Here is a 16,133-nt window from a genome sequence, read left to right as displayed (position 1 = left end):
TTGCTCTGCAGCTGAATAAATTGAAGGGTAGACTTCATCCTCAGGCACGTAGGTTTTATTCTCCTGCTTTGTGTTTGCTCGCTTTCAGGAATGGGAACGCGTGGGCTGGGGGAGTGGGGAGGGAATGTGGGTGTTTGGCTTTTGAAGGTGTTTCTGCAGCCACTCCATGGGCTACCTTCAGAAGTTTTACAGAACAGATATGAACAAAACCTGGCACAATTGCCAATACCAGGTGGCTGCACCAGGGCCATCCCTAACAGAATTTTGTCCTGCTTGGTCTTCTGAAAAATGGACCGTCAGTCTCCTTGGGCACTGCAGCTCTATTTTCATCAGTGCTTTTCTGTCTTTACCATTGGAGAAATTTTCCTTAAGCCTAGACTGAATATCTCCTACTCTTTCTGCAGCTTAGACCCCTGACTTCAGAGGACTTCACAGAATCACAGAATCACAGAATGGTAGGGGTTGGAAGGGACCTCTGTGGGTCATCTAGTCCAACCCCCTGCCCAAGCAGGGTCACCCAGAGCAGGCTGCACAGCACCGTGGCCAGGCGGGGCTGGAATATCTCCAGAGAAGGAGACTCCACAGCCTCCCTGGGCAGCCTGGGCCAGGGCTCCGGCACCCTCAGAGGGAAGAAGTTCTTCCTCGGGTTCAGCTGGAGCTTCCTCTGCTCCAGTTTGTGCCCATTGCCCCTTGTCCTGTCACTGGGCACCACTGGGAAGAGTCTGGCCCCGTCCTCCTGACCCCCACCCTGCAGATATTTAGGGGCATTTCGAAGGTCCCCTCGCAGCCTTCTCTTCTCCAGGCTGAACAAGCCCAGCTCCCTCAGCCTTTCCTTGTAGGAGAGATGTTCCTGTCCCCTCACCATCCTTGTAGCCCTTGTAGGACAATTATTCCTCTCCACTTCACTGCAGCCTTTAACATGTTTTAAGGCTCTTCTCAAGACCATTCCCCAGCTGAGCCAGTCCCCTCAGCTCTCCAGCTTAACTTCATCCTTATTTCTGAACTCCCTCTAGTTTACCACTGTTTTCCATAAAGTCCCTGCCACAGTGGGCACACGCTTCAGTCTGCAGACCTCCAGCTCAGCCCTTTGCCCCTGCCCTTCGTGTTTATCCTACCTGAGGGTGTTCCACTGAACAAGCAATTCTGAGTGTATGATTTGCTCAGAAACTTTGCTTTAATCTGCTAACGTGTTTTATAAATGACAAGAAAGCAATCAATCAGATTTGCCTGGGAAGATCTACCCTTGATAATGTGATGCTTTCTGGAGCTGTCACACTCTGACTGCAAGGTCCAGCTGGAAGGTGGCAATGAATCTGGCCGAGACATAGGTTGCCTGCCTGGGAAACAGAAACCCCAATGCCTCTCCTTCCTGAGGTGAAGCTGATGTGAGCAACTGGACCTCATAAGCATGAGAGTATTGAAACCACATGTAAGGCAGAGATCTTCGAAGACTGGTCTTGGGCAAACTGTTGTGCATCATCCAAGACTCCTTTGTGAGACCTCGTCTGTGTGACTCTAACCAGGAACAGCCGAGAAAGATGGTTTAAAGGAAGGTGTAAAGGGGAAAACTGCTTGTGTGACTAGGAGCAGAGATTTGGTCTTGTGAAAGAAGACAAAGGAGCGGAGGCTCTTTTGCTGAGCAAATATCAGGCTGGGTTGTGTGGCTTTATAGACACCCCGGGGTGAAAATGCTGGGGAAGGAAAAGTAGAATCAGATTTAAATTCAGGGGTGATAGAAACTGGACGGGAACACTCTGAGAGAGGAAAGTAGAGCTAATTTCCCAGCTGTTGGAGCAGGGTGGAGGGCTGGGGCTGTCTTCCAACAAATGCATGAAAGCAAAGTGTCCTAGGATGCTCATCAGCAGTTTTCCTGGGTAAAATAAGCTGTCATACTTAAAGCAACAGGTGCTCAGCTCTGTGATCCAGAAGTCCTTTTCAGCTCCATCCTTCTAGACAGGGAGCAAGACACGTGGGAGACACAGATGGGAAATCAAATAATGCTGGTGGAGGGGTTAAAACTTCTCCTGCAGGTCCGGAACAAACTTGCATCACCTGAGGATTGCTTACTTCCACGTCTCAAGGTGGCGTGTGGAAGAAGAACAAGGTTTTGACTAATTCTTCTCTGCCTGTTTTGATACAGCAGCTATGGGTCCTCAAATGACCCTAGCAAATGTCAGGCTCAAAAGAAAGGGCAGGGGTTATTTCACAAAAGGTGCTGTCAGTTTGTGAAGGTCCTTGCTAAAAGGTGGTGTGGGTGCGAAAGTTTTGCACAGAAGAGGCCAGATGGGTTTCTAGGGTGGGGTTAATTAAAATGGAAAAAACGCGTCCAGTCCAGGAAGTCCCAGAGCTTCAAATCCTGATAAGCTGGGAAAGGACGTGGGAGAAGTGTCATGGTATGCTTCTTTTCTCATATTCTTCCCTAAGGGTCTGCTTTTGATGCTGGACATAGGATCTGAGGTTGGATTGAGCTCTGGTGTGACCAAGGGCATAGCTGTCCTTGTGTGCCTGGGCTCTCCTCATCCAGGCTCCTGCAGTGACCACCATGACCCACTCGCGTCCCACCAACACCTCGCTGTCAGAGCTGCACCTGACGGGCATCCCGGGGCTGCAGCACCTGCACCACTGGATCTCCATCCCCTTCTGCATCATGTACCTTGTCACGCTGGCTGGGAACAGCACCCTCCTGTGTGTGATAAGAGCAGATCCCAGCCTGCACCTGCCCATGTTCCTCTTCCTGTCCATGCTGGCCATCATTGACCTGGTGATGTCCACCTCCATCACCCCTAAAATGCTGGGCATCTTCTGGTTTCACTCCACTGGCATCAGCCTGGATGCTTGTCTTACCCAGATGTACTTTCTTTACGCTTTCTCCGTGATGGAGTCAGGGGTGCTGGTGGCAATGGCCTTTGACCGCTACATAGCCATTTGCAATCCACTGCGGTACTTGTCCATCCTGACCAGCCCCATGGTGGCTGCCATTGGCTTGGCTGCCTTGCTCAGGGCTGTGGTTTTCACCAGCCCCCTCACTTTCCAGATTTGCCGCCTGCCTCTCTGCAGCCCGGCAGTAGTGGACCACTCGTACTGCGAGCACATGGCCGTGCTCAAACTAGCTTGCAGGAACGCTGCCTTCAGCTACACCTACAGCCTCTCCATTGCCACCTTCGTGGGCACCTTCGACTCACTGCTCATTGCCCTCTCATACTTGCTCATCCTCCGCACTGTTCTCCGCATCTCCTCCCCACAAGCATGCAAAAAAGCCTTCAGCACCTGCAGCTCACACCTCTGCATAATGGCCCTCTTCTACGTCCCTGGGCTGCTCTCCATGTACATAGAGAGGTACCACCAGGAGCTCCCACGCCACATCCAGGTCCTGCTGGCTGATCTTTACCTCCTCATCCCACCAGCATTCAACCCCCTGATCTACGGCATCAGGACAAAGCAGATTCGTGATGGAGCACGCAGGGTGATCTCCTGGAGGAGACCCAGGGCAGGAGGGATTGGGCCTGGCCTTTAGGGCACAGGACTGGGTCTCATGAAGACAAAGACCGCTCCCTAGAATGGCCAAAACCTCTGCTGGACCTTGGTGTGTCTCTCAGTGTCCTGTCAGAGACACAGGCATCCCAGGAAATGTTGAGACCCACTGAACCCAGGTCAGCACCAAGGGCTTCAGCTGGCTGTTCTCCTGCATGGCCCTAGCACAAGGCAGTGATGTTGGCACAGCACCTCTGGGTGGTCCAGCTCCCTCAGATCTCCCAACACAAGCACAATTGCAGCCACCAACTGACCTTGTACTGTCAAAAAGTGACCTAGTGTAGCTGAAGCACAGAAAATAGGTTTTTCCTTAACATATCACTTTATGTGCAGTAGAACTTTGGCCGAGAGATGTAAGGGACATGGCATCACAGGACCATGGGATGACTCAGGCTGCCAGGGACCTCAGGAGTTCTCTAGTCCAATCTCGTGCTCAAAGCAGACTGACCTTTGAGGTCAGACCAGGTTGCTGAGAACATCCCCTCCCTCTCGGTGAAGGTCTGTCAGCCCTGGGGAGCAGGTACCCACACACAGTCACCATCATCCTGAATGCACAAATGTAGCACACGCTTTGTCTGTCTCTCACCATAGTTAATCACCTGAACACCACTCTGACCTTCACAGAATCACAGAATGGTAGGGGTTGGAAGGGACCTCTGTGGGTCATCTAGTCCAACCCCATGTTGAAGCAGGGTCACCCAGAGCAGGCTGCACAGGACCGCGTCCAGGCAGGTCTTGAATATCTCCAGAGAAGGAGACTCCACAGCCTCCCTGGGCAGCCTGGGCCAGGGCTCCGGCACCCTCAGAGGGAAGAAGTTCTTCCTCATGTTCAGACGGAACTTCCTGTGCCTCAGTTTGTGCCCATTGCCCCTTGTCCTGTCACTGGGCACCACTGGAAAGAGTCTGGCCCCATCTACCTGACCCCCACCCTGCAGATATTTAGAAGCATTTCTAAGGTCCCCTCGCAGCCTTCTCTTCTCCAGGCTGAACAAGCCCAGCTCCCTCAGCCTCTCCTCGCAGGAGAGATGCTCCAGTCCCCTCCTCATCCTCGTAGCCCTCCGCTGGACTCTCTCCAGTAGCTCCTCATCTTTCTTGAACTGGGGAGCCCAGAACTGGGCCTTCCCTTGCCTCTGTTCCCCACCCCTACAGTGGGGCTGCCCCAGAGCATCAGCTCAGCAGCATCCGGTCGCCATCTCCTTGACTACTTCTTCATGCTCTAACAGGTAAAGTCACCCCAGTGGAAGTGGCAGTTGGTCCCTCTACCGTGAGGCCAGCACAGACAGCCGAGGTGCCTGCTGCTCTCTGGGCGTTGCTGCACCTCTGCCCTGCGTGGGGTCAGAGGGCTCTGCATTGCTCTACCAGCCCTCTCCATGCACCATGGACCTGTTTTTACCTGGGACAGAGTAAATTTTCTTCATAGCAGCTTGTGTGAAGCTGTGTTTTGGATTTGTGATGAGAGCAGCGTTGATGATAACACACCGATGATTTAGCTATAGCTGAGCAGTGCTTGCACAGCATCAAGACCTTTTTTTGCTCCTCAGCCTGCCCCACCAGCAAGAAGCCTTGGGGTGTACAAGGACCTGGGGGGGGGCCATTTGGGACCCTAGTTGACCAAAGGGATATCCCTGACCATATGGTGTCGTGCTTAGCAATAAAAACTGTGAGGGAGCTTTTCCAGGGCTGCCGTTGCTCAGGGACTGGATGGACATCAGTTGGCTGGTGGTGAGCAATTAGATTTTCTTCATCACTTGTTTTTCTGGGTTTTGTTTTGTTTTGTTGTTTTTGGTTTTTTTTGTTTTTCCTTTTTTATTATTAAACTCTGTTTATCAGAACTTACAAGTTTTCACGTTTTTACTCTTCTGATTCTGTACCCGACCCCACTGCTGGGGAAGGTGGGAGTGAGCAGCTGTGTGGGGCTCAGCTGCCTACCAGGGTTAAACCACGATAGCCATGGATGCCATCCTCCTGCAGGGATCTGCAGCAGGAACCTGCCTGCTGGGTGCCGAGGCTGTTGGGTTGTGTGATTAAAGGTTCACCTTCATAAATCTGATGGAGCAGAGGAATGCGGCAGGCAGGGGAAACCCAATATCCCCCTCAGAGCCAGCAGAGACCCCAGCCCAGCTGCTTCCCAGGCTGTCCCAGGAGGACGTTGAGCCCATGGCCGGGTGTGAGACCTCCAAGTTGGTCCATGACAGTGGGTCTTCCCACTGGAAAACTGACACGTGGTACTGCCAACCGAGTTGGGGGACAATCAGAATGGGACACCAGGAAGAGCAGTTTGGGACTGTGGCATTCATTATGGGATGTTTAGAGGCAGAACCAAAGGCTGGAAGTGGGAGGGATTAGGGTGGATTGTGGGCATGGAAGTGTGGGAAAACAGAGGGCTAAGGGGATGAATGAGTCACAGAATCATAGAATCATAGAATGGTTTGGGTTGGAAGGGACCTCAAAGATCATCTGGTTCCAACCCCCCTGCCATCAGCAGGGACATCTTCCACCAGCCCAGGGTGCTCAGAGCTCCATCCAACCTGGCCTTGAGCACTGCCAGGGAGGGGGCAGCCACAGCTTCTCTGGGCAACCTGGGCCAGGGCCTCACCACCCTCATGGGGAAGAATGTCTTCCTAATATCTAATCTAAATCTGCCCTCTTTTAGTTTAGAGCCGTTACCCCTTGTCCTATCACTACATACCGTTGTGCAAAGCCCCTCTCCATCCTTCCTGCAGCCCCTCCAGGCACTGGCAGCTGCTCTAAGGTCACCTCGGAGCCTCTAAGGTCACTTCTCGCTGGATGGCAGCACAGCCTGCTGGTGTATCCACCACTCCTCCCAGTTTTGTGTCATCAGATTTATTCCCTAATGAGCTGGCATTCTGCTAATGAACCTTAAAGGCAGGCCTTACACTTGCCAGAGACTTGCCATCACGTGTGGTTGCCTTATGCGTCATCAGTAGGCATCGTTCCTCACCCACGTACTGCAGGATGTAGCCAAGGCTCAGGACCTGCTGTGAGATACTACCTGCCTATGTCGATTCTTGCGCAAACTCCTTTCAGGGACACGTAAAAGTTTGCTGTTGTGGTTCTGAGTGGAGAGAAGAGTGGAAACCCAGAGTTCTCAAACCATCTTGCTTTCTCTTGCAAAACCAAAGGGATTTTTCTCCACTTCAGATGGACTTAGTTTACATTTTGTGCACTGGTCTCATGGGCATCCGGCAGGCTCTGGAGATCACCATGTCCCTGAGCCCCCAGTGGTGTGACACGATGAGGAAGAGCTAATAAAAGACGATGAAGCAGTCTTGAAAATATTCATCTCCTCACAGGAGAGACAACTCGTTCTCTGCGTCCTCCATCTGCTGTCCCTTAGGGAATTTCCAGAGGATGGGTTAATACTGAGCAACACAGTGATGTACTGCTGCAGCCCTCCAGGTGAGACAGATACCTGTGCTTATCCTTCTCAGCAGACAGGGATGAGAAGCCTTTGCTTAGACTTCAGAGCTCATCTGTGTTATGTTTTTCCATCTCCCAGACCAAGAAGTCCCAGTGACTACGGTTCTTCAATGGTGCTGCAACACTGACTATAATATTGTGCCAGGTACTGGCTGCAGAAGAGACCTTCTGGAAGCAAATATACTCTTACCTTGGGTGTAGGCACCTGGGGATGTGGCTCTGGATTCAGACACACACAGCTTCCTTGAGGTAGGTGTTCACACATGCTTGTGTGCATGAGTGTTGGGTCTTTAAGCACGGAATACAGCTAGTGGAGATCTAGCCCCTGTGGTCAGCGGATCCTGGAGAGCAACTCACCTCACCCTAGGACAGAAACCTACATTTAGGGAATCAGACCTACATTTAGGGAGCCAGTTACTATGTAGGCTCCCTGCTCGAGCTCTCCTCTGGCTGCAAGAGGTTCTCAGACCCTCAGGATGTCATGGAATCATAGAACGCCTTGGGTTGGAAAGGACCTTTAAGGTCATCCAGGTCCAACCCCCTGCAGGGAGCAGGGACATCGTCCACTAGATCAAGTTGCTCAGAGCCCCATCCAACCTGACCTTGAATGTCCCCAGGGATGGGGCCTCCACTACCTCTCTGTGAAACCCATTCCACTGTTTCACCACCCTCTTTATAAAACTTTCTTTCTTATGTCATTCCATTGTCTCTTACTGAGATGTCCCCAGGCACCCAAGGCATCCATGTGGGAGAGGCAGACCTTCACCCAGGGTTTGCAGGGACCTGCATCCTGCTGGGTGCGAAGGAAGCAGAGGCCAAGTGGGACACAGCGGGAGGGTCTCAGATGCTTCTAGGCCGTGTTTAGGCAGCTGAACCATGCCCTAAGTCTTTGTGGAAGGGCCCTCATGTAGACCCTGAGATGTGGTGTGTGAGACTGGGGCTTGCACCATCCTGGGGTTGGTCTGAAAGGTTGGTTGGTGTCACCGGCAGCACGTGGGTCTGCTCGGGAGCATGGGTTGGTGAAAGCAGCCACAGGTTAACCTCGCTGCTCTAATCTGGAGTCACACCTGAGTCCTGCAGCTGCTGGTTGCCAGGATCATAGAATCACAGAATCCTTAAGGTTGGAAAAGACCTGTAAGATCATGAAGTCCAACCGCCAACCCAGCACCACCACACCTGCTAAACCATGTCCCCAAGTGCCACATCTACACGTCTTTTGAACACCATAAAAACAAAAAAAAAAGAGGAGGATGCAGCGGGTCGGCACACTGCCTTTACGTGCAGTAATTAAAAAGGATTTTTGACCCTGTTTCAGCCTCTAAAATGTCTTGATCCACGGACGTTTAGGTCAGAAGGTAAGCGCCTCTGTCCTGACCAGTCTTTACAGCCAGCAGCTCCTGCAGCAGCCCCAAACCCAGGGCTAAGCTGTAGGTGAAACAGAGGGTTCAAAGCCTATAAAAGTCTGCTCTCTATTTTAAAACATCAAATGCTGTGTTTCCTTAGTTGTGTCATAGAATCATAGAATGGTTTGGGTTGGAAGGGACCTTAAAGATCGAGTTCCAACCTCCCTGCGATGGGCAGGGACACCTTCCACTGGAGCAGGTTGCTCAAACTCTGCCAGAGAGGGGACATCCACAGCTTCTCTGGGCAACCTGTGCCAGGGCCTCACCACACTCGCAGTAAAGAATTTATTCCCTATAACTAATCTAAATCTGCCCTCTTTCAGCTCGAAGCCATTACCCCTTGTCCTATCACTCCATGCCCTTCTAAAAAGTCCCTCTCCAGCTTTCCTATAGGCCTCCTTTCAGGTGTCCCAACATCTGCGTTATTTCTGTTCTGAACTTCTCTAGCTCCTGCTTCTCGCTGCTGCCACGCTGGCCATGTCCATTGCCAAATTTTAGGCTAAGTGATCCTGTAGCAGGGCTGTACACAGGTGAATTTTACTCTGTGTTGTCACATGAGCCACCCCACGGCTTGCTGCTTGCTAAATAGCTGCTGCTGGATGATCATCCAAGTAATTTTTTTTAACAGGCAGGGATCTGGTGTGGTCATCACCTGGTGGTTTTTGTCACTGTGTGGGGAGAAGGAGCAGAAGTAACAGCAAAGTTCTGGCACAAATGAATCACAGAATCACAGAATCACAGAATGGTAGGGGTTGGAAGGGACCTCTGTGGGTCATCTAGTCCAACCCCCCTGCCGAAGCAGGGTCACCCACAGCAGGCTGCACAGGACCTTGTCCAGGTGGGGCTGGAATATCTCCAGAGAAGGAGACTCCACAGCCTCCCTGGGCAGCCTGTTCCAGGCCTCCGGCACCCTCAGAGGGAAGAAGTTCTTCCTCATCTTCAGCTGGAGCTTCCTCTGCTCCAGTTTGTGCCCATTGCCCCTTGTCCTGTCGCTGGGCACCACTGGAAAGAGTCTGGCCCCATCCTCCTGACCCCCACCCTGCAGATATTTAGAGGCATTTCGAAGGTCCCCTCTCAGCCTTCTCTTCTCCAGGCTGAACAAGCCCAGCTCCCTCAGCCTCTCCTCGTAGCAGAGATGCTCCAGTCCCCTCAATGTGTAGATCCTGCCCACTGTACTCTTCTTCTTGTCTCTTCAGGATTGTTCTCTGGAGTTTCTGTGTTACTTTCAAGCTTCCTCTGCCAGAATAAAGCCGCAGAAATTAATGTTTTCCTCTGACTAATGGCTAGTTTTGCAGGTTTGTCTCATGAGTGAACAACAGAATGAAGGCAGAGCAGCAAAAGGCAATTTCATGATCACAGCTGATGTCCCAGAGCACATTCTGAGACCGCATTTTACCCTACAAATTTGGAGGAACTTTGTATGTCGGGCCCGTTGCAGGGAAGCCAGAGCTGCTCAGGCAAAAGCGCAGCCTGAAGGAAGCAGGACTCCGACCTCTTCTCTCCTCCTGCAGCTTATTTCAAGGTATCAGCTGGGCGGTGGTGAGCAACCAACACAGAAATAAGCCTATCACAAGCAATGGACTGCAAAAGCCCCTTGGTTATCCCTGGTGGCACAACTTGAAACATGAACTTCTTCACCTTATAGGAACTTTCAAGCCATAACAGCCTCATTTATTCAGCTTTTCTGATCCATTCCCCCTAGCTGGTCGAGTTCTGCTGTAGCTCTTCCATCTCACACATTGTGATAATGATGTGGATTCCTGATATGGTTCTTGCACTGATGCAGACTCCCCGCCTCATCCCCCTTAGTTCTGGACATCTCGGGGCTCAAAACTGGGTTCCTTTTTTCAGCACAAAAGCAAGATTCTCCCCTATGGCTTCTGATCCCTTCATCCGTCCCAACAGCAGCTCCTCACCGTTCATCCTTGTGGGTGTCCCCAGCCTGGAATCTTTCCCCACCTGCCTGGGCATCCTTTTCTGCTCAGGCTATATCATCTCCTTGGTAGGAAATGGTGTAGTTCTGCTTGTCATTGGGATGGACAACTCCCTGCGTGACCCCATGCATTACTTCCTGGGCATGCTGGCAGTCATCGATGTGGTGATGGTGACATCCATTGTCCCCAAGATGTTGAGCGTATTCTGGCTGAATTCTGCTGAGATAGGTTACACAGCCTGCTTTGTTCAGATGTTCCTTGTTCACTCCACAACATCAGAGGAGTCGGGAGTGCTTCTGGCCATGGCTGTTGACCGCTACTTTGCAATTTGTCACCCCCTTAGGTACCAAGCCATCTTGAATTGCCAAACAGTTGCAGAAATAGGCCTGGCCATTGTGGTGAGAGCTCTGCTTTTCATGGTCCCCTTGACAGGGATGGTGGCAAACCTCCCCTATTGCCACTCCCGTGTGGTTCCCCATTCGTACTGCGAGCACATGGCCGTGGCGAAGCTGGCGTGCGCAGACCACAGGCCTTGCAGTCTTTACAGTGTGACTGGGTCCTCTCTTATCGTAGGGATGGACATGGCTTTCATTGCTGTGTCCTATGGGATGATCCTTAAAACTGTCCTGAGGAAGAAACCACGCTGGAAGGCCTTCAGCACCTGCGGGTGCCATAGCTGCGTGATGCTGCTGTATTACATCCCTGGGATAGTCTCCATCTATGCACAGCAGTTCAACAGCAGTGTACCCATGCATGCACAGGTTCTGCTGGCAGATCTCTACCTGATCCTTCCCACCATGCTGAACCCCATCGTTTACAGCATGAAGACCAAACAGATCCGTCGGGCAGCACTCAAAATGCTATTTTCCAGGAAGGTTCATACCTGACACAGTAGTCAGTGGTTCTCCAGGTGTATTCATCTATGCAAAGACAGCACCAGTTTCATTCCCACTGAATGCACACGGTGAAGAAAAGCAATGAGGGGAGGAGGGAGGACTCATTGGCTTTAACGTCTACATGAGACCCTACTCTGTGATGAGAGTTATTTGGGACTGGGAGCTTGAGCAAATATCAGGTCCTATTTCCCTTCCTTCTCTCCAGGTGATGCAGAGAAGTAAGCAACCACCTTTGAGTTCTGAGATGTTCCCGATGCCATGAACACCTCTGCGATAAACTAAAACAACATTTCAGGGCTCCAGGCATATTTGTGTCAATAAACAGATTCTATTCCAAATGGGGAAATCTCTTCTATGGTGTCTTCTTTAGTCCCGGCTGGACTCTTGGGGCTGGCGATAGGAGACTGCCACACATTGCAGGTGCTGTAGCCACAGAGGCTCTCCTCTCTGGGCCTTTCCAGCACAAGAGGTTGACGGTCACTGAGCACAGACCAGCTTTTCTGGGTTTCTGGGTGATGATGGAAACTGAGTATCTTCAAAACTGAGCTCTTCAAAGCATTCTGTCCATCCCACAGTTCACACCAGCTGGGTGAGGAAACCGAAGCGGGGAGATGCACAATGGTGCTTATCACTTATCTGCGTGTCCACAGCTTTTACTGGTGGAAATAAAGACTGAGTCTGCCTGGGGATGCTTACCAATCCTGTGTCTGTTGGTTGTAATGACCACAAGTACCTGAACAGCTAAATCCAGCACACTTTGGAGGCCTGAAGGACAGCATGCTATAGATCTGAGTGTCCTGAGTCCAGCTAACTCTTGCTACTGGTAGACCAGCTGCATCACAGATTTCTCTGAGCCCTCCCTGAGCCAGCCAGCAATGTCCAACCAGGATTCATATGCTCTGTCTGGGGGCTGCAGCACCCAACCATGCTGAGACTTCCAAGGGTGCAAGAGTCCTCCAGTTCTAGAAGCTGGGATCCAGCTGGGAACGATCCAGAGAGGGCAGGTCCCTTAGCAATGACAGGTTTTGTCTAGAAACTGTAGGCACAAGGAGACGTTCTGAGGCTCTGATGCTTAGCGTCAGCAGATGGAAAGTCCAGCTCTGACCTGGGGTAAGGACATCACAGAATCACAGAATCACAGAATCACAGAATGCTAGGGGTTGGAAGGGACCACTGGGGATCATCTGGTCCAACCAAGCAGGGTCACCCAGAGCAGGTTGCACAGGACCGCGTCCAGGCAGGGTTGGAATATCTCCAGGGAAGGAGACTCCACAGCCTCCCTGGGAAGCCTGTTCCAGGGCTCCATCACCCTCAGAGTGAAGAAGTTCTTCCTCACCTTCAGCTGGAACTTCCTCTGCTTCAGTTGGTGCTGGTGCCTGTTGCCCCTTGTCCTGTCGCTGGGCACCACTGAAAAAGAGATACTCTGCAGGCGTTGTTTTGAACTGGTACTGGAGGGTCCCTGGGAGAGGTGCAATTTCAATGAACTTGACAGTACACGTCAACAGCAACTACCCAAAGTACCAACACCAACAACTCATATCCCCAGACCTTGCCTTTCTTTATCACTAAGAGGTTCAGCACGTTCAGAGGTTCAGATGCCCACAAGTGTTCCTGCTCCTCAGAAGTGGAGGATGCTCCAATGACAGAGGGATGCTCCACATCTGCTCTGCAGGGATGCCCTTCCCAGGGCCAGGCCAGAGTCTTCTGAGACTCAGTAACACCTAAAGTACAAAGAGCTGATGTTTTGGGACAAAAACAACAGGCTGGTCAGCATTTCCCAGGGTGTTTTGCCAGGGTTTTGTGACAGGTCCTATTAGGGTGTTTAAGACATGTAGAGGTGATTCTGCGTCTCAGAGGTGCTCATGGTCCTCTGCTTGGGGAGGGTGCTTCATCCAGAGAGAGGAGCCATGACCTCATTTGGGTCTGAGGGTGGAGAAGGAGCAGAGGGATGGAGTTGGGGGACTGTGCCCATTAATGCGAGGATTCAGAAGAAAAGCATACAGAGATGGCGTGGTTCCTCTGACAGCCAAGGTGTGGGACAACTCTCATCCATCTCAGACACGGTCAGGGCAGAGGTCCACACGGTCACCACCATCTCCCTTACAGTCATGGCAATGAAAGAGGCGGGTGCAGCATAATTCCTCTGACCTGTTTCCAATATCAGCTTTAGGTTGGGATGAATACTGCCCGAAAATCGCTGTTTGTCTCCATAAATATGAAGGCAACCTGGAGGTCTAGCTCCAGCCATAGCCTGACACCCTGTCCACAACTGTTACCTGTGTTTATTTGGATCAATCCCACCCAAAATGTCATGTGTAGTGCTCACTTCTACATTAATTTTAAAATTAAACTCAGTGAAATGTGTTCAGTTTCAAAACTGGTTTGAATGTCACTCCCCACGTCAAAAATTTTATTTCCCATCTTTGTGGTGTCTATCCGACTTTCTGCTGCAGTCTTCCCTGACATCTTGAAAGAACAGTTGTCAGAGTGCTTCTGCTGTCCTGAATTTGCATCTTTTCCTCCACTGAATTTCTAAATTTCAGCTTTCTGCTGCCTGGGGCTTGGGGGGGGAGAGGGGGGGGGGTCTGATGGGGGAAAGGACAGCTCATGCCACAGCACGGCCCTTTGTGCTGAGAGCCAGGAGAAGCTTCCAGCTGCTGGTTCAGCCCAGCCAGAAACGAAACTGCGCTTGCGTTGCTCCAGGCAGAAACACGAAGAAGGTTTTTCATTCCGCCGGAGACAACTCGAGCAAGACTATTCCTGTCTGGCTGGGTCATCACCTAGCACTTGTCATTTCTAAAAGAAATTAGATGAGAGAGAACTGACTCGGGACTAAGGATGCTGCCGTCCAGCCCCCTCGCTGAGGTTATTACAGAAGGTGCCTGGAGAGCACTCGCACTCTTGGGGATCTCCATCGAGGAGAGTCCCGGTGGCATCACCTTGGGTGATTTACGCACAGCCCTGCAGCTCTGCCCTTGCACACAGGAGATGATTCTTTCTCGGTGCGAGCGTCCCCGAGGGTGGCAGCTGTCTGCGAGCGGAGAGCAAGGTGGGTGGCTGCACGGCAGGGCTGGCGTGAGTCAGGGCACGGCAGGCTGCTCCATGAGGACGGAGCCTGAGGACGGGAGGCTGGTGGGAGAACATCTGGCTGGTAGGAATGCACAGTGTGAATCAGTCTGGAAAAAAGGCAATCGCTGGAAAACTTCTGTTAGAAGTAGCTTTTCAAAATTTTAAAGTTTCGTAATAAATGGTGTCAGGAGGATGGGGCCAAGCTCTTTTCAGTAGTGCCCAGCGACAGGACAAGGGGCAACGGGCACAAACTGAAGCAGAGGAAGCTCCAGCTGAAGATGAGGAAGAACTTCTTCCCTCTGAGGGTGACGGAGCCCTGGCCCAGGCTGCCCAGGGAGGCTGTGGAGTCTCCTTCTCTGGAGATATTCAAGACCCGCCTGGACAAGGTCCTCTGCAACCTACTGTAGGTGACCCTGCTTGGGCAGGAGGGTTGGACTAGATGACCCACAGAGGTCCCTTCCAACCCCTACCATTCTGTGATTCTGTAAATGAAGCTGCAGACCCAAGGCTTCAGAATTCTGATTTTTAAAGTGCTTTTTAGGTTAAAATAGGACTTGAGCATAAAAAAAGTAAACAAATATCAAACCTTTTAACCAAAACCAGAAATTGTTTCCTGTGAAAGAGTGAGCTTGTTTCTGTTTTTATAAATCAACCAATAGTTAGCTAAATGCCTATTTTCTGTAAAACAAACTAAATTTTCGAAGATGGATAATATCCTTAAAACCTTGCACACAACAGCAGGTATCTGAACAGAAATCCGTGGGCGTGCAGCTGGGGTTCTTGCCGACAGGCAGAATTTGGTGAAATAGGTTGGATTGTGTCGCCGTGGTGCCGCTGGCTCGGGATCGGGTGGAGAGGTGTGGGAGGCAGGCAGCCCATCGGCCCAGGACCCCAACCCAGCTGGGGAACCAAGCATTATTTTGGGGAGGTGTGCTGCACCCTGGTGAGATCTGTAGAGGAGGAGCAAGTGCCCCAGGGGCATCCACCACAGCAGCTACAGTCATCGGTCAGGGCACGGTCTGGAGCTGGAGCTTTGCCTTGGATATGAACGGGCGTCATAAACACCGTGCTGGCAGCTCTGCTCTGTGCCCCATCCTGAAATAACAGAATCACAGAATCACAGAATGGTAGGGGTTCGAAGGGACCTCTGGGGGTCATCTAGTCCAACCCTCCTGCCGAAGCAGGGTCACCTACAGCAGGCTGCACAGGACCTTGTCCAGGAGGGTCTTGAATATCTCCAGAGAAGGAGACTCCACAGCCTCCCTGGGCAGCCTGGGCCAGGGCTCCGTCACCCTCAGAGGGAAGAAGTTCTTCCTCGGGTTCAGCTGGAGCTTCCTGTGCTTCAGTTTGTGCCCATTGCCCCTTGTCCTTCGCTGGGCACCACTGGAAAGAGTCTGGCCCCATCCTCCTGACCCCCACCCTGCAGATATTTAGAGGCATTTCGAAGGTCCCCTCTCAGCCTTCTCTTCTGCAGGCTGAACAAGCCCAGCTCCCTCAGCCTCTCCTCGTAGGAGAGATGCTCCAGTCCCCTCCTCATCCTCGTAGCCCTCCGCTGGACTCTCTCCAGTAGCTCCTCATCTTTCTTGAACTGGGGAGCCCAGAACTGGACACAGTACTCCAGATGAGGCCTCACTAGGGCAGTGTAGAGGGGAAGGAGAACCTCCCTCGACCTGCTGGCCACACTCCTCCTCATGCACCCCAGAGTGCCATTGGCCTTCTTGGCAGCCAGGGCACGCTGCTGGCTCATGGTCACCCTGTCGTCCACCAAGACACCCAGGTCCCTCTCCACAGAGCTGCTCTCCAGCGGGTCCACCACAAGCCGGTACTGTAAATCACCTTGTTCTGTCTCCCTAGGAAAG

At 51.9% G+C, this 16,133-nt stretch overlaps 2 protein-coding genes across 2 annotated transcripts; both read left to right on the top strand.

Annotated features, from left to right (window-relative positions):
- Positions 1-2,542: 2,542 nt before the first annotated feature.
- Positions 2,543-3,514, top strand: LOC104339479 (olfactory receptor 52K2-like). The gene has a single exon (XM_075420281.1). The coding sequence runs from the start codon at positions 2,543-2,545 to the stop codon at positions 3,512-3,514; it is 972 nt and encodes a 323-aa protein (XP_075276396.1).
- Positions 3,515-10,248: 6,734 nt separating this feature from the next.
- Positions 10,249-11,196, top strand: LOC104339481 (olfactory receptor 52I2-like). The gene has a single exon (XM_009945636.2). The coding sequence runs from the start codon at positions 10,249-10,251 to the stop codon at positions 11,194-11,196; it is 948 nt and encodes a 315-aa protein (XP_009943938.2).
- The last annotated feature ends 4,937 nt before the right edge of the window (positions 11,197-16,133 follow it).

Source organism: Opisthocomus hoazin, chromosome 1 (assembly GCF_030867145.1).
Source record: "Opisthocomus hoazin isolate bOpiHoa1 chromosome 1, bOpiHoa1.hap1, whole genome shotgun sequence".
In the NCBI taxonomy this organism is placed as follows: domain Eukaryota; kingdom Metazoa; phylum Chordata; class Aves; order Opisthocomiformes; family Opisthocomidae; genus Opisthocomus; species Opisthocomus hoazin.
The sequence above is the reverse complement of the archived record's forward strand: the minus strand, read 5'-3'. Positions and strand labels throughout refer to the sequence as shown.

What these genes read in the sequence shown, in the direction of transcription:
- LOC104339479 (XM_075420281.1), top strand. Translation starts at nt 2,543, where the DNA reads ATGACCCACTCGCGTCCCACCAACACCTCGCTGTCAGAGCTGCACCTG.
- LOC104339481 (XM_009945636.2), top strand. Translation starts at nt 10,249, where the DNA reads ATGGCTTCTGATCCCTTCATCCGTCCCAACAGCAGCTCCTCACCGTTC.